Source organism: Neoarius graeffei, chromosome 5 (assembly GCF_027579695.1).
Source record: "Neoarius graeffei isolate fNeoGra1 chromosome 5, fNeoGra1.pri, whole genome shotgun sequence".
NCBI classification, from domain to species: Eukaryota; Metazoa; Chordata; class Actinopteri; order Siluriformes; family Ariidae; genus Neoarius; species Neoarius graeffei.
In genome coordinates, this window is record NC_083573.1 from 111952260 (window position 1) to 111970792 (window position 18533).

Here is an 18533-nt window from a genome sequence, read left to right on the forward strand (position 1 = left end):
TCAGGGCTCTTGAGACTGGGTCTAACCAAGTAAGAGCACTAAATACTGGTGAAACCAAGAATTATGGCTCTCAAGCCTGAGGGCTCTAAAGGCAGGGACTAACTGAGAGTCAGGGATCTAATGATTGGTCGAATAAAGAGTCAAGGCTGTAAACACTGGTACTAACCAAGAGTCAGAGCCCAGGACTGGTGTAACCAAGAATTATGGCTCTAGAGACCAAGTCTTACCAAGACTCAGAGATCTAAACACTGGGCCTAACCGAGAGTCAGAGCTCTGAAGACTGGGCCTAACCAAGAGTCAGAACCATAAGGACTGGGACTAAACAAGATTGGTGCTGTGGAGGAAATACCATCAGCTGTCTAGAGTGTTTGCTCTAAACACTTTATTAAAACACTGACATTTATCATACAGTCCTGCTTTAATTAATATCACATACACAATGCTAATACTGTTGAACACGAACACACACACAGTTAAGGAGCATGTGTTATTTTAACATCAACATGCTTCATCTTTAAGACTAACATTTAAACAATTACAATTTTAATGATATGTTCAGACGTGTTACTTTAACACAACACACACTTCATTAAATGTTCCATTTCACTTTCTCATACAAAACACACACATGCCTATTCACAAACACGAAACTTACTTGATAAAATGACATTTGGCAAATCTACACATAGAACGCTTATCTAACATCCATACAACATTCATCAAAACACTATATGATCAATAACCAAGAACAATAACGATTATCTCTGAAACTCGCAGTAACTCCGGATAATGAGATAATAAGTGATATAGATATAACACAAGCAATATTGATATACAACGTATTGTGATTTAAAAATCAACAACAAACAAGAGTGCAGTGCATTATGGGTATTCTGTACAAGCTTCTGTCCCCTGCGTGTGGACAGTGATATACTGGTTTGATAATATACCGCGACACTGTGAATATGTTACACTGTTAGCGTGTGTAGATTATGATGAATATGAAGAACCTTGTTGATTCCTGGTTCAGGGTGTGACGATATATCATTATGGCAATTTACCATGATAATCAACTCGAAAATAGTGATATCGTTAATCTGCTACTTAGGAAGGGACATCACAAATAATAAAAACTAGAAAACAGAAAGCTATTAGCAGATACTGACAATGTAATTGAGCATAATTTCTCTTATCATTCTGAAGTTTTCTTGAGTATGCTGGTGGGTTTCTTTCAGGAATTTGTCCACAGGTTGTGCACCATGTCATGAACAGTAGGCTCAGGATCAGAACGAGGACAAGTGTTAATACACACACGTGCTACAACAGAACATAAGCTCAACTCAGCACTGATGGCTGTAGCATTCTCTCTCAGGGTGTGCTCGTTGGCTGTTAGGTTGCCATGGCATCCTGGAAGCCCCAGACCTCAAGCACAGAAATCTGGAAGCTCTCAGAACACAATGGTGGACTGTCGAAGGTGGAGCAACGACCTGTCCGTCCGTGATTCAGCTCCGAGTCGATATACAGCGCATTCCCCTCTCCACCTCCTGCACCATAGCAACAATAAACAACCATAAACAATACACAACAACTGCAATAAACATGTTCATGCTGATGATCAAGTTCATCGTTCTAAATTTCCCAGTTGATAGCTCATCTCCCTCCGGGTTACTGATCTGAGGGTCGGTGGTTCGAGCCCTAGCACTGCCACTGCTATGCCCTCAGGCAAGGCCCTTAACCCCAACCTATCCCCATCAACCTCACAAAGAAGTGGGGAAAAGATGTAAAAAGTTGATTTACAGAACAGCTGGCCTACGGTTATGTAAAGTCACATTAATTTAATTTATTATAGTTTAATTCACATTAAAGCTAACCTGCTTGTAAACTTGGGACCACTGACACAATATAAATCAGCAAACAGTCAGCAAGTTTGTTACATTGCATTCTACACTGCAATCACAAATTCCCTGTGCGCGCACACTTCCGAACACCACTGTGTGATGCACTGTGTGAGGTCATTGTCTGCTGATGCTGCGAGATGTTATAGCGTGATGCCACCCCATGATGTTACAGCATGATGCCACCCCATGGTGCGAAAGCATGATGCCACCCCATGGTGCGAAAGCATGATGCCAGATGCCACCCCGTGATGTTATAGCATGATGTCATAGCGTGATGCCACCCCGTGATGTTATAGCATGATGCCACCCCATGATGTTATAGTGTGATACCATAGAGTGATGCCACCCCATGAAGTTATAGTGTGATGTTATAGCGTGATGCCACCCCGTGATGTTATAGTGTGATGTTATAGCGTGATGCCACCCCGTGATGTTATAGCATGATGTTATAGTGTGATGCCACCCCGTGATGTTATAGTGTGATACCATAGAGTGATGCCACCCCATGAAGTTATAGTGTGATGTTATAGTGTGATGCCACCCCATGAAGTTATAGCATGATGTTATAGTGTGATGCCACCCCGTGATGTTATAGTGTGATGTTATAGCGTGATGCCACCCCGTGATGTTATAGCATGATGTTATAGTGTGATGCCACCCCGTGATGTTATAGTGTGATACCATAGAGTGATGCCACCCCATGAAGTTATAGTGTGATGTTATAGCGTGATGCCACCCCGTGATGTTATAGCGTGATGCCACCCCATGAAGTTATAGTGTGATGTTATAGCGTGATGCCACCCCGTGATGTTATAGCATGATGCCACCCCATGAAGTTATAGTGTGATGTTATAGCATGATGCCATCCCGTGATGTCACCCCATGATGTATAGCGTGATGCCACCCCGTAAAGTAATAATGTGATGCCACCCTGTGATGTTATAGCGTGATGCCATCCTGTGATGCCACCCCATGATGTATAGCATGATGCCACCTCGTAAAGTAATAATGTGATGCCACCCTGTGATGTTATAGCGTCATGCCACTCCATGATGCCACCCCGTGATGCCACCCCGTGATGTTACTCACCAATGATGATAGAGTCAAAGTTTCCCGCCATGAACATGGACGTGTTATGAGCGTTCAGGTGAAAGTGTCGGGTGGCAAGGAATGGTGAGAGCTGGGTGGAGTCAGTGCTGGAGTTGGGTGGAGCCTCCACAGGGAGGGAGTGTATGTTCTCATTAGGGTCTGGAGCGTCAGTATCAGCTGCACGATCAGACGCAGAGCTGGCCAACTCTGGATGTTTAATGATGACCCACTCATAACGCTCCATCTCAGGCTTCATCTACACACACACACACACACACACACACACACACACAGAAATAACATTATGAAGCATGGCACTGATACAGTGATAACTGTTGCCTTTCTCCTGGACAGTGATGAAAGTATCTGTAAGGCGGCAAGAAACGGTGAGAGGTAGGTGGAGTCAGCGCCGGAGTTGGGCTGCAGTACGCCACACCGTTACTGACAACCCATTATACTGTACGCTCATTATCACTCAGCCCAGATGTCCATACAGCTTTAAAGCCAAACATATACACACACACACACACACGTACATTATATACACACACACATATACACATTATATACACACACACACACACACATATACACATTATATATACACACACACACACATATATACACACACACACACACACACATACACATTATATACACACACACACACATACACATTATATACACACACACACATATACACATTATATACACACACACACATATACACATTATATACACACACACACATATACACATTATATACACACACACACACACATTATATACACACACACACACACATTATATACACACACACACACACACATTATATACACACACACACACACACATTATATACACACACACACACACACATTATATACACACACACACACACACATTATATACACACACACACACACATTATATACACACACACACACACATTATATACACACACACACACACACATTATATACACACACACACACACACACATTATATACACACACACACACACACATTATATACACACACACACACACACACATTATATACACACACACACACACACATTATATACACACACACACACACACATTATATACACACACACACACACACATTATATACACACACACACACACACATTATATACACACACACACACACACATTATATACACACACACACACATTATATACACACACACACACATTATATACACACACACACACACACACATTATATACACACACACACACACATATACACATTATATACACACACACATACACATTATATACACACACACACACACACACACACACACACACATATACACATTATATACACACACACGTTTATATTTAAACCGAGCTCTCTCACAGTTCCTCTCCCAAGTCAGTTTTATACACCAAGAAAATGATTGTTTTAAATTGAAAAAATTAATTTTTAATGATTTTTTTTAAAATGAATAAATCTGGGTCAATCAATTAAAACTCACAAACGTATTTCATTTAAAATCAGCACGTCAGAAAGACACTGACTGTCAGTGACTCGGCTCACCATTAACAAGTGGTGACAACATGAAGTCATAATGACACTGAGGTACCGACACAAACGCGTCCTCAGGAGTCCATGTCCCGTATACACAGAATGGGTGTCAGTAGTGTAGTGATCATGTGATCAGTCAGGTGACGTGGGACTCACCTTAAAGACGAAACACTCGCCTGTGCCGAAGTAGCTCAGTGTGTTTCCGCCTCGCTTCCTCTCTTCCCAATCTGTGGACAGGAACGCCCCGCACACCTAACACACACACACACACACACACACACACACCCCAACAGTCAGACATCATGGTCATAAGATTTATGGCAAACTGTGACAAATGGACAGAGATAAGAAAAAAGAGAGACAGAGAATCAGGATATATATGAGAGAGAGACAGTACCTCTCCATCAGTAGTCTTGATCAGCAGCAGTGTGGGCTCATGTCCTTCACAGTGTGAATAAAACCTGAAATAAACAGTTACACAAACAGCACACACAGTGACGTACCACTGGAGCTAAGAGGCTAATGTTGCTAACAAATAACAGAAGCTTATGGCCACCAGTTTAGCACGGTGCACTAAACGCGTGTGTAACTCTGATGCTGTAGGACACACTCGAGTTATCAACCAGACAACCTTAATTATCCATACACAAGGACAACGGGGTCGAACACTAACTCCACTGTGTGTGTGTGTACCGGTTGAGGCTGCAGCCGTGTGTGGAGGTGCTGAACAGCAGATGCGGCTGACACAGAGCAAATCGCTCAGGAATCCACGACCACACATCCCTGATCTCCTTCACACTGATGATATCAGAGCAGAAACTGTCCACGTTCACCGTCAGATCCACATTACACCTACAGAGAGAGAGAATGAATGTGTGATGTGGAAGAAAGACAGAAGGACAGAGAGACAGATAGCAGAAAAAAAAGATAATTCAAAAAGGGAGACAGAAAAAGAAAGATAAGTGAGAGGGAGGGACAATGAAAAGAGATACAGTGAGAGAGACGAAGATAGGATAGAGACAGGGGGAGAGGGAGAAACATGGAGAGGTTGAGACAAGGAGATACAGACAGATACAAGGAGAGAAAGACAGTTGGGGAGAGATAAAGAGACAGGAAAGAAGAGAAACAGTGGAGAGAGAGACATGGGGAAAGAGAGGGACAGGGGAAGACAGGTGGAGAAAGATGGGGAAGAAAGAAGGACAGAGATGAGAAGAGACAGACAGGCAACAGAAGAAAGGATTCAAAAAGGGAGACAGAAATAAAGACAAGTGAGAGGGAGAGACAAAGGAAAGACACGGTGACAGAGATGGAGAGAGAACAGAGACAAGAGGACAGAGAATGAAAAGAGACAGGAAAAAAGAAATCGTGGAGAGAGACAGGGACAGAGAGAGAGATTGCAGATGTGTTCTATTCTATTATGAATATTAATGTATAAACATGGAAAAAGAAGAGTTGATGGTTTTTTCCAACCAGTGTTCACATTTTAACTGTTTGTTTGTTGTTTACTAAGCATGCACCGATACCGGCATCGGCCCCGATACTCCACTAATATACTCATACTCGTACTTGTCAAACAGTTGCCGATCCCATGAACCGATACCAGTGCCGATCCCATGCGCCGATCCCAATGTTCCCCACAGCGCTTTTTGTTCCATTCGAGAGAGAAAAAAAAACTGAAGCATTGTTGAGCTCAGGCTTGAGCATAATATGATAGGCTATACCATGCGTCGACAGTGTTCCGTGAAGCGCCTTTTGCCAGCGTCCGTTCGAGGAAAAAAAGCCTCTCCCAGGAAAAAAATTGTAAATCTCAAGCATTGAGCGTAGGCTAATTTCGTCAGAAGACAAAAAAAATTGTTCGACAACAACCCATTTTTCCATGACGGAGATGTGTTTGCGTAGTCATGAAACAGTGCCGTCACAACATCTTTCCCCAACACTGTCATTTTAAACATCTCTCCACACTCCACTCCCTTTCGCTGCCATACGCAGATAGGCCTACGCTAAGATCCCCAACGTTGTCCTTTTTTAATGTTGGCTATTCACCTAGGTAAGGGTTTTGCAGGACAGGCTACTCACTAACAAATGAAAATCGGATTTTTGTATAGGTGAATCCAACCGGCAGAGTTTTTAAGTACGAGTCCAACCGGGAGAGTTTAAGAGTGAGAGCTTTAAGAAATGGCTGATTGAGTTTTCCAACTTGTTTCAGTTGAGGGCAACGCTAAGACCAAGGAAATTGACGTCCCATCTACAGGTATGGAGCTCCACGAGCACGGGACGCGATGTTGCGAATGGACAGCAACAGCGTCTGCCTAACAAGTTCTGCGACTGAACAAGAGCGTGCTCGAGGCATTCAACTCTCCTGCAGCACACAGCAGGATGTGCGCACATGCACATGAGGAGGGGGGCATATTTTAGTCTGCATTACTGGCTATGGAAATTAAATAATACATCGTCGCCGGCCGCCACTGTTATCTTGTGCGCTCTCTGTGATGTTGCGATGGTCACTGCTCCTCCCTTTCACGCCCTTGTCTTGTTGCTAAATGTAATTGGAGTAGTTTAAGCGCACCACCAGAACAACCCTTAAGTCAACCAAGACCGCAGTGTTGCGGAAGGCCGATGATAGAGGGGGTAAGTGACCAGCGGAGTGAAATGATCACGCTGCATGTGGTAACTCACTGCTCTCTCCTCCCTTCATCAACAATCGGTCTTACATGTTGCAAGAGTGCAAGTCTTTCTTGACTTCGAAAGTTGGACATTGTAATCTAATCCAAATAAATAGCAGCCTTTTTCAGAAATTGCAGCAGCTAAATATTTAATTCTTTGTGTAGGCTATTTGCAATGAGTGTAGTTTTCTGGGAGTGAATGTTGCGCGACAATCGAGAGAGGTTGCACACGGAAGCGCAGATAGCCTTGTAGTCCACGTTACACTGCCAGCAGACAGCGCCTCTTCATTTCACGGTAGCGCTTCTTTTGCAACATTGTTATGTAGGCCTAGTAGCCTAGCGCAGCAGCGCTTAGGTTTTGCAACATTATTGTAACAATGTTGCAAAAGATAAGCGCTACCATGAAGAGGCGCTGTCTGGCTGTGTGACGTGGACTCAAGGCTACTCTGCGCTTCTGGAGCAGCGGAGATTGTCAATGTGAACCCGTGTGCATGATCACTCCAGTTAGAAAACAACATTCACGGGAAATAGATAAAGTAGGCCTATTAAATATTCAAATGCTGCAATTTTTGAAAAATTATATTTTAATAACATCAACAGTATCGGTATCGGTAGTACTCGGTATCGGCAAGTACTGAAATGATAGTACTCATACTCGTATCGGTTTTCACAAATGTGGTATCGGTGCATCTCTATTGTTTACCTCTTCTGTTGGACAGTGATGCCTTTCTGCTGGAGCGCTTTCTCATTGGCCAGCTGCAGCAGGTTGATCTCCTTTCTGCTGAAGAGCCTGAGCGCGAACGCTTTCTCCATCAGCTTATCGGGACTCACGCTGCCCGCGATACCCTTCACAAACTCTTGCAAGTCCCCCCTGACCCCGTCCGAGTCCTTCCTGCTCGTCCTCTTGTCCAGTTTCTGCTTCCTGTAGAGCTTGAGCAGGGCGAGTGCGACTCTGTACAGCACTTTAAACCCTTCGACCAGGAAGACGTCCATGACCCGGGCAGCGTGGGAGAACGGGAGATCCCCGAACACCCAGCGCTGCCAGTCTCCGTACACCTCTGCCATGTCCTCCTTCTTTTCGGTTGCCAAGGAAACAATGTACTCGTGAGCTGTGGGGCAGTGCTTGCGTGCCAGGTCACCAAAGGTCATGCAGGAAGCGCGGTGAGCCAGGAAGGTTTGATGTAGCATGCGCTGCTGGTGGGTTGTCGCCAACAATCGGGCCACGGCTTCGAAACACTGAGCCTCATCTGAGCTCCAGTGAAGCAGCAGCGCAGTGACGGCAGGTAACAACGGGCAATAAGAAACATCTGGAAATTCAGACGCTAGACACTCCAAAATGGAGCCCAGTGAACTCGCAGCCTCACGCTTTAAACAGTAATGAGGAACAGGAGCTCCGGACGCAAATTCAGGCAAAGGCACAGCTAACATATCACCATTCTTTAGTTTCCTTTCTGTAGCGCTGCCCCTTCTGGTCTGTTTTTCCGTTGCAGCACGATAGACGCTAGCATCAGGTGTGACAGAGCGGCACTGCAACGCTTTGATGAGGTGCCGGTACACCAGTGCCCGCTGCGAGTGGCTCTTCGCCCACTGACCCGAGCGGGCGTGGCGTTTACGCTCCTTAGCTTCTGTGTATTCAGTTTTTCCCGGTGCTGCATCACAGGACACATCGCCCATCAGCGACCAGTCCACAAAAGCCCCAAAGTCCTCCCCCATAACCTTTGACCTCTGTACACAAGCACGGGCAGCGTGAGCAGACGTTCTACAGCGAGACTAACCACCCATACCGTCTCTGTGGGGAGAGAGAGGGGAAAAATAAGTGGATTATGTAAAGGTTCTTCTGAAACACGTGAAATGTGCTGTGTGTGTGCGTGCACTCGCGCCAATTAAATTATCCAATTATAGTTTATTCGGTGTTTTTCCAGACTGGGAATCTCCCTTTCCTGTTCCTTCCTTCGGGTCTCGTTCTGTCACGGACCTCGTCCAGCCTTTGAGTCGTTCCGTTACCGTATTAATGTGATGCGAGTTTAAGATTCGGGATCGAGTTCTCCATTATCCAGCAAATCAGCTAGTTATTCAGATCAAATCAACAACACAGCTGCTATCCATTTCTGCTCCTCAGATTAAAAAACAATCACAATCATTCAGTAGCCTATAGAAGAAGCGGTGTCCCTGATAACCGACACCACATTACACATGGAACCCAAAACCTCAACATGCACTTTAACCCCCTAAAGCACTTAAGCTAATTTGTGAGGCTGTGCTCCAATACTCAGCATCATGTTAGCGTGTGTTTGACAATGTTTCAGTCACACAAGACTTATTATTCGTGGAATTTCAGCATGTCATGAACAACAGTTTCGAATCTCAGATGTCCAGTGTGAGTGTCACGTTTAACAGGTGTCATTTACATCATTGACCAGTACCACTACCGTTTCAGCTGAAGGGGCGGAGCATTCATAAAGCAGCGTGAATAATCCAAATAATTCCCAGGTTGAATTTATCCTATAAATGAGAGGCGGCAGTATACACTTTTAACTTAATTAGATTTTCATTAAAATAAAAAGTTAAATAAATATTGAGCACGATTCAAAATACATTGTGTGTAGATTTTACACCGAGTGTTTATTTTCATGTGAAAACTTTTTCCAGAAGCTGTGCTTATATGCTGCTATCATCTTACAATTTTATATTGTATATTTTAATTTAGTTATTGTGTATGGCTTTTTTTTTTTTTTAAACACCCAGATCAGGGTTTGGGAGTTTCGTATGGTTGTTTCTGATGAACCTGCCACGTCAGAAAATTCCCAACAAAAAAAATTTTTCAGTGAAGAACTGTTTCACCATTAGGGTCATTTTATTCCTGTCAGGACGGATATCGCTATGATTTTACACAGACTCAGCTTGTTGTATTAGAATTTCATATTTGTTTCGGCACAAAAATACAACAGTGTACTAAAAATCGGAAATATACGAGAAACAAAAGTTGGCAATATAGTGGGTTTTTTTGGTCAAGGAAGAAGATCGCTTCAGTTTATAAGGTTGGATTAAAGTCATCACACCACAGACGCTACGGCTGAGCCGAGAGTTACAGGAAATAAAGTGTTTCCCCCTCCATCACACAACATAAAAGAATAATATACAGAGATTTTCGACTACATTTCCCAGAAGGCACTGCAGCCAGGAAGCATGTGATTGCTGCACTTCCTGGATGCAACAAGAGCTAAAAGTACAACCCCGATTCCAAAAAAGTTGGGACAAAGTACAAATTGTAAATAAAAACGGAATGCAATAATTTACAAATCTCAAAAACTGATATTGTATTCACAATAGAACATAGACAACATATCAAATGTCAAAAGTGAGACATTTTGAAATTTCATGCCAAATATTGGCTCATTTGAAATTTCATGACAGCAACACATCTCAAAAAAGTTGGGACAGGGGCAATAAGAGGCTGGAAAAGTTAAAGGTACAAAAAAGGAACAGTTGGAGGACCAAATTGCAACTCATTAGGTCAATTGGCAATAGGTCATTAACATGACTGGGTATAAAAAGAGCATCTTGGAGTGGCAGCGGCTCTCAGAAGTAAAGATGGGAAGAGGATCACCAATCCCCCTAATTCTGCACCGACAAATAGTGGAGCAATATCAGAAAGGAGTTCGACAGTGTAAAATTGCAAAGAGTTTGAACATATCATCATCTACAGTGCATAATATCATCAAAAGATTCAGAGAATCTGGAAGAATCTCTGTGCGTAAGGGTCAAGGCCGGAAAACCATACTGGGTGCCCGTGATCTTCGGGCCCTTAGACGGCACTGCATCACATACAGGCATGCTTCTGTATTGGAAATCACAAAATGGGCTCAGGAATATTTCCAGAGAACATTATCTGTGAACACAATTCACCGTGCCATCCGCCGTTGCCAGCTAAAACTCAATAGTTCAAAGAAGAAGCCGTATCTAAACACGATCCAGAAGCGCAGACGTCTTCTCTGGGCCAAGGCTCATTTAAAATGGACTGTGGCAAAGTGGAAAACTGTTCTGTGGTCAGACGAATCAAAATTTGAAGTTCTTTATGGAAATCAGGGATGCCGTGTCATTCGGACTAAAGAGGAGAAGGACGACCCGAGTTGTTATCAGCGCTCAGTTCAGAAGCCTGCATCTCTGATGGTATGGGGTTGCATTAGTGCGTGTGGCATGGGCAGCTTACACATCTGGAAAGACACCATCAATGCTGAAAGGTATATCCAGGTTCTAGAGCAACATATGCTCCCATCCAGACGACGTCTCTTTTAGGGAAGACCTTGCATTTTCCAAAATGACAATGCCAAACCACATACTGCATCAATTACAGCATCATGGCTGCGTAGAAGAAGGGTCCGGGTACTGAACTGGCCAGCCTGCAGTCCAGATCTTTCACCCATAGAAAACATTTGGCGCATCATAAAACGGAAGATACGACAAAAAAGACCTAAGACAGTTGAGCAACTAGAATCCTACATTAGACAAGAATGGGTTAACATTCCTATCCCTAAACTTGAGCAACTTGTCTCCTCAGTCCCCAGACGTTTACAGACTGTTGTAAAGAGAAAAGGGGATGTCTCACAGTGGGAAACATGGCCTTGTCCCAACTTTTTTGAGATGTGTTATGAAATTTAAAATCCCCTAACTTTTCTCTTTAAATGATACATTTTCTCAGTTTAAACATTTGATATGCCATCTATGTTCTATTCTGAATAAAATATGGAATTTTGAAACTTCCACATCATTGCATTCCGTTTTTATTTACAATTTGTACTTTGTCCCAACTTTTTTGGAATCGGGGTTGTATAAGCCACACAGCTTTGTTTATCCGTGCCTTTTTTTTTGTCTTAGCTGTTTATGACTCTGTATAATTATTGTGCAAGAGCAGTTTCCTGTTAGTGTGGATTCTCCTATTCTGCACAAACCTCTGTTAGATTAAACACCTGAGCTGAGAATTACAGGAAGTGCAGTCTCTCTACATTTATACTAATGCAGTTCATGGACACCAAAATTTCAGTTTTATTTCTTGTACATTTGTGATTTTAATCTCTGAGTGTTTCTGACTTTTTCTTACAAATGTATGACTTTACAATCTGAGAGAATATCTAAAGCTTGTGAATTTTTTTTTCTTAGAATATTAACCCCATCCTCCCCAAGCTCCTATCAATCTGTCTATCTATCCATCTTGCCAGTCAGGGACCTACAATGGACCTAATACACCGCTGGAGGAAAAAAAAAAAAAAAAAGTATTGGATTTGTGAAATCAGAAAAGTCTTCAAACAGCATCTAGAGATATTTGTAGGCACTGGTCTTCCACTTTCTGTGCTAGTTCTGTACTGGAAGCCTGTTAGATGGAACAAGAGAAGCAAGTCATGCAACGTTACAGCAACAGGTTCCCTCCTGATTAATGGTGTAAACATTACATACATCTGACTGAGCAAAGTGAAGTACAGAGCTAACCAATCATCACTCAGCAAAGCACGCGGCAGGGAGGGACTCAACCAACCAACCAACCAACCAACCGGCTGACACAAGGCTCTTGATATCTGAAATCAGAAAGCTCAATACAGGCCTGTCCCTGGATCTCTGGACAAAGAAGAAACCTTTATTTGTCACATGCACACTTCAAGCACAGTGAGATTCATCCTCTGCATTTAACCCATCTGAAGCAGTGAACACGCGCACACACACACACAGAGCAGTGGGCAGCCACACCAGAGCACCCGGGGAGCAGTCAGGGGTTCAGTACCTCGCTCAAGGGCACCTCAGCCCAAGGCCGCCCCACATCAACCTAACTGCATGTCTTTGGACTGTGGGGGAAACCGGAGCACCCGGAGGAAACCCACGCAGACACGGGGAGAACATGCAAACTCCACACAGAAAAGCCCTCGCCGGCCACGGGGCTCGAACCCGGACCTTCTTGCTGTGAGGCGACAGGAATAACCACACCACCACCATACTGCCCTCAAAACATGCCTTAAGTTTTCTCCTCTAGTTTAATAGCTTTAAACATGTTACAGAAATAATTTTACACACACCTGTGTATAGAGTGGGTGGGGCTAACCAAGTGGGTGGGGTTGTTGAGTTGAACAGTGCACGTGACAGGTGGAATACTGCTCCTCATTTCACACAGGAGCATTAAGGGTTGTTTTACAATCAGGGTTCGCAAGCTAAAAATCACATTTAACACTTATTATCTTCAATATCAAAAGGCTTGACTAAATAAACTTGGTTGTTTATTGTAGCCCTGTGATAGCTCTATTTACCATGCAAAAAAAATGTGGTGATAACGTTATTTTTGGTGAATGTATGGCAATGTGTGTCATATTTAGCAAAATTACTCGTGTCATTTAGAAAAAGTGCTTTTTTGACCACAGGTAGCTCCAAAAGGGATGCACTTACATCATTCTTTATACCATAAAACACATATTTGGTTCCATATCATTGGGAACAGAGTGAAGTTTTAATGTTGAATGCCAGTAAGTTTTCAGACTATTTTGATCAAATTAGTGTCAAAAAAATGTCCTCTCCGAGACAGCTAATTTTTCAATATAAAATAACATATCTAAAATGATTATTTTCATCCTAAAATGTGGTCAAGATATTGGGACATAAATATTAGAGACAACTAACACAAAGCTTACAGCCTTATATTTAAAAGCACTATGGAAGTCGTGGATTCTGAATTGTCAAAAAAAAAAAGTCCTCTCCGAGAATCACTGCATCTGTTTCTCCCAGCCCTGCTTAAAGCTCCACTTCATCTTCTTATAATACAAACTATTACACACGCCTATGTTCATATGTGTATTAATTTCCAAAAGTGCAGATTTGATAGTTTTTTTTTTTAGAATTTTATTTCTATCAGCTATTTTTTGACAAGGAGTCTTTGATAACATTTTTGCTGCTTTTCTTTATCTTATAGCAGATTACACAAAACTACCAAACACACACATCAAAAAAATGACCTGAAATCTGTTCTTTAACTTGTCCTTCACTTAAAAACTGGTACAAGAACCAGTTTGAATCAATTTGAATTTTGGACCCCTGTGATACAAACTTTGTCCCCTGATTGTAAAACAACCCTTAAAGTGCCATTCCACCATTGGATGTATTCTTTGGCATAAAATGCAATATATTTTGACAACATGTATAAATGGTATCACTAGATAGAGAAATCTTTTAGCTTCAAAATGATATATCAAACAATTTTTGACAACAAGTATATTAATTTTGTGACCAAAGTCACCTACCCTTTTAATTTCCGCGCGTGATGTCATCGGCAGGTTCCCCTTCTTGTGTACTACATGACGTGTGACGTGGCACATATCAGCAATGGCGGATAGAACGCGATAAAAATAATACCAATAAATCTAGCTCATACCAATAAATCTAGCTAACTGAAAGATTAACTTAATTTTTTTGGCCCCCATATACGAGGAGAAATGACTCTCTCACTTTGGGGGTTTCCTGGTCTAAAAATAGACCGACACGTGGTACACAAGAAGGGGAACCTGCCGATGACATCACGTTTCACTACCGCGCGGAAATTAAAAGGGTAGGTGACTTTGGTCGCAAAATTAATATACTTGTCGTTGTCAAAAAATTATGTTTGATATATCATTTTGAAGCTAAAAGATTTCTCTGTCTAGTCATGTTGTCATAAAATATATTGTATTTTATGCCAAAGAATACATCCAATGGTGGAATGGCACTTTAACTCACACACACACAGTAGGGTGGTCCTGAAATGTATGGGAAATTTTTTTTTTACCAAAACATTCCGACCACCCTACCATTTTTTTTTTACATAGGCTAAAAGAAGGCAACAAGCAAAATTTCAGAAAAATTGGTTAATATTTAGAGGTGCCACACGAGGTTGCAAATCAGGTTAAGCCGTTAACATTAGTTGGTGCGTAGACTGTTGCAGAGAAGATCTCAAACCCCCAAAGTCACAGTTCTAGAGGGAATACGCCACTTCTGTGAAAAAGAAGAGACAGGAAGAGTTTATAGACTGATAGAAGGTTCACTTTCATGCCCTAAGGGGTTCTTAAACACTGAGCACTGATCGGAATATGCTGATGAAGTTGTGAATGTTTTTCAGATGGCGAGCAACAGTAATACGAGTAGCACCGGTGGTGCAAAGCACAAAACCAGAAAGGACCATTCTGTCTGGTTAACTGGTCCCACTTCCAAGGAACTGTGTGGGAGAAAGCTTCCTTCTGCTCGGGAAGGCCTTAGCGTGTTCTTTTATCTCCACAAGAGACCAGAATACCGAAGGGTTAGAAAATCACAGACAGGTCATACCTATTGTTACTGTGAACACAGGAAGTTATATTACTGTATTGTCTGTATTAATATGAAACAGTTAATAAGCCACATTATTTTATATCTTGAGTGAGAACTTTCATGGCTTTGTGGCACTCTAAACATTGTTCAATCTTAAACAAATTTCGCACAATAACTTCTTTTAGGCAGAGTAAAAGAAAGGTAAGGTGGTCGTAACAAAATGCTAAAAAAAAATGTTGGGGACCACCCTGACGCACAGGGCAAACTTAAAGCAAATCCGAGAAATTATTACAGCTTTTATTACCGTGTCTTATAACAATATACAGAAACTAGAGGAGAAAACTCAAGGCATGCTGCAGTGATGATGATGATGAATTCACCTTATTAGGACACTAAATATGACCCCACTGAGCGTAAATGTCTGTTTAACTGCAGCTCAAACCGGCCTGCGTTATGATGTCCGGAAAAATAAACAGCTCGTACACGAGTAAAGAAACATTTCAATGTAAACAGGGCTGAACCTCACCTTCACCTGCTTTCAGCTGCATTCAGTTCCTTCAGAGCGCCACTGCTGCGCATGCGCCACAGGCGGGACCCGGCTTTACTGCGCATGTCCGTGTAGCGTCTTCAACCGGAAGCTTTCCAAGACGCGAAAACGCTACCTTTTATTTTTATTATTTTTTTTAGGTATTGTGTGTGTGTGTGTGTAGCTTCTAGCTCGTATAGCATTTGTAGCCGTGTTCCTGTTTCCTCTGACACTCTCTGTCCCGCCCCCTGAATCAGCGGACACACAGCGAGTGAGGAATTCTAGCCAATCAGAACACGAAACACGCCAATGGTATCCAGCCAATCCTCATAACGGAGGCGGGATTTGTCAAATTCAGGGCGGGATAAAGTGTACAGTCACTATGGTAACGCCTCAGCTGCACAGCGCCTGACTTCCATTAGCTTTAAGCTAATTATGAACCGCGCTGTGTTTTCCTGTCACGGCATCTTGTTTTTGTGTTCCTAATTCTGTTTCTATGTCGTAAAGGCCCTGCTTTATTCTCCCGAATCTTAACTTCTGCAGTTTATTGTGAAAAAATGACAAAATCTCACCTCCTAATGATTTCCATTAAAGACTTCCCCATCAGGATCTAATGGTTTCCATGGTTTCCGAAAAGTCCAGTTTTTATTCATTCAGTGACACTGAAGGACATCTTCAACTAGCGAGTCTCATCTCATCTCATTATCTGTAGCCGCTTTATCCTAACACAGGGTCGCAGGCAAGCTGGATCCTATCCCAGCTGACTACGGGTGAAAGGCGGGGTACACCCTGGACAAGTCGCCAGGTCATCACAGGGCTGACACATAGACACAGACAACCATTCACACTCACATTCACACCTACGCTCAATTTAGAGTCACCAGTTAACCTAACCTGCATGTCTTTGGACTGTGGGGGAAACCGGAGCACCCGGAGGAAACCCACGCGGACACGGGGAGAACATGCAAACTCCACACAGAAAGGCCCTCGCCGGCCACGGGGCTCGAACCCGGACCTTCTTGCTGTGAGGCGACAGCGAACTAGCGAGTCATTAAATTATATCAAAGATGGTTTTGGGTGGAAGCAGAAAGAAAGATTTAACGTCCAAAGCCATGTTTAACATCTCAGAGGATGGAACTGGAACCCTTTCTGAAAAGGAACCTGGCTGTTTTATGGTTCTCTCTAGAACCTTCCCTTACAGGAACAAACATTTAGGGTGTTTAGGTGGGCTTTGAATTTAGAAAAAGCTAGAAGTTAAAAAGCCACTGGAATATGCCAAAAAAAATGTGTTCAATCAAAATTGAGGTCGTAAACAAATGCGTAAACTAGAGGGGCACTCTGGAGTGCGCACACCTCCACCAAGCCACATATTTGGATTTGCATCAAAATCTAATACTCCTTGGCCCATGACACACCTTTCCTCAAAATTTCACCAAAATCCATTCAGTATTTTGAGTTACATTGGGAACAGACAAAAAAAAAAAAACAATCTCCTCTAACAAAGTTGGGGGAGGTAAAAATAGAGTGATGGTGATGGGTTTTTCAAAGAAATTAAGTCACAAAATAAAGTAAGTCATTTCCACTTCCTCTGAACATAATTTACATTTTGTTTGTTCACTCTCGAAGTATGACTAACACAAAGTGATACCCTCGTGCAGATCGGTCTAATGCCCAATTCACCCCAGTCTCCTGTGGAGACCATCCCTCACCGTCCCAGAAAGCACAGGTTATCAGGTTACAGGAGGAATTCTGCAATGTGTTTTTGCCTCTTCCCTGTCACACAAACCTCATAGAGCACCACATAGAGACTCACCCAGAGGTAGTGGTGTGCAGCCACCCATATTGGCTCCCCGAACACAAGAAAAATATGGTTCGGGATGAACTCAAGGTGGTGCTCGACATGGGGGAGTTGCACAACGACTGGAGCATCCCGGTGGTCTTAGTTCCCAAGACAGACAGGTCAGTCTGGTCCTGTGTAGATTATAGAAAAGTCAATGTGGTGTCTAAATTTGACGCATAGTATCTGATGCGGGCGGCACGGTGGTGTAGTGGTTAGCGCTGTCGCCTCACAGCACGAAGGTCCTGGGTTCGAACCCCGGGTCCGGCGAGGGCCTTTCTGTGTGGAGTTTGCATGTTCTCCCCGTGTCCGCGTGGGTTTCCTCCGGGTGCTCCGGTTTCCCCCACAGTCCAAAGACATGCAGGTTAGGTTAACTGGTGACTCTAAATTGACCGTAGGTGTGAATGTGAGTGTGAATGGTTGTCTGTGTCTATGTGTCAGCCCTGTGATGACCTGGCGACTTGTCCAGGGTGTACCCCGCCTTTCGCCCGTAGTCAGCTGGGATAGGCTCCAGCTTGCCTGCGACCCTGTAGAAGGATAAAGCGGCTAGAGATAATGAGATGAGATGAGTATCTGATGCCTTGCACTGATGAACTGCTCATTTGATTAGGCATGGCTCACTTTTATTTGATGCTGGATTTGACAAAGGA

General features: G+C 43.0%; 1 protein-coding gene across 3 annotated transcripts; it reads right to left on the reverse strand.

Annotated features, from left to right (window-relative positions):
* Nucleotides 1-358: 358 nt before the first annotated feature.
* Nucleotides 359-16289, reverse strand: tbc1d24 (TBC1 domain family, member 24). Of its 3 annotated transcripts, XM_060922773.1 has the most exons (9): nucleotides 16047-16289; nucleotides 15107-15211; nucleotides 13273-13404; nucleotides 7914-8999; nucleotides 5241-5399; nucleotides 4945-5008; nucleotides 4704-4799; nucleotides 2988-3243; nucleotides 359-1544 (listed from the first exon to the last, which is right to left on the reverse strand). In XM_060922773.1, exons 4-9 carry the CDS (start codon nucleotides 8921-8923, stop codon nucleotides 1390-1392), a joined length of 1740 nt encoding a protein of 579 aa, XP_060778756.1. In that variant the 5' UTR covers nucleotides 8924-8999; nucleotides 13273-13404; nucleotides 15107-15211; nucleotides 16047-16289; the 3' UTR covers nucleotides 359-1389. The 3 variants fall into 3 exon arrangements, with proteins under 3 accessions (XP_060778756.1, XP_060778758.1, XP_060778755.1); XM_060922775.1 differs by lacking the exons at nucleotides 13273-13404; nucleotides 15107-15211 and having other exon boundaries at nucleotides 16053-16289; XM_060922772.1 differs by lacking the exons at nucleotides 13273-13404; nucleotides 15107-15211.
* Between the last annotated feature and the right edge of the window lie 2244 nt (nucleotides 16290-18533).

Excerpts from the sequence above, each read along its gene's own strand:
- tbc1d24 (XM_060922775.1), bottom strand. The coding sequence starts at position 8,923 with ATGGGGGAGGACTTTGGGGCTTTTGTGGACTGGTCGCTGATGGGCGAT. Across the intron at positions 5,400-7,913 it reads ATCACTGTCCAACAGAAGAG|GTGTAATGTGGATCTGACGG; the intron begins GTAAACAATAGA and ends CTCTCTCTGTAG. Across the intron at positions 3,244-4,703 it reads GCGAGTGTTTCGTCTTTAAG|ATGAAGCCTGAGATGGAGCG; the intron begins GTGAGTCCCACG and ends GTGTGTGTGTAG.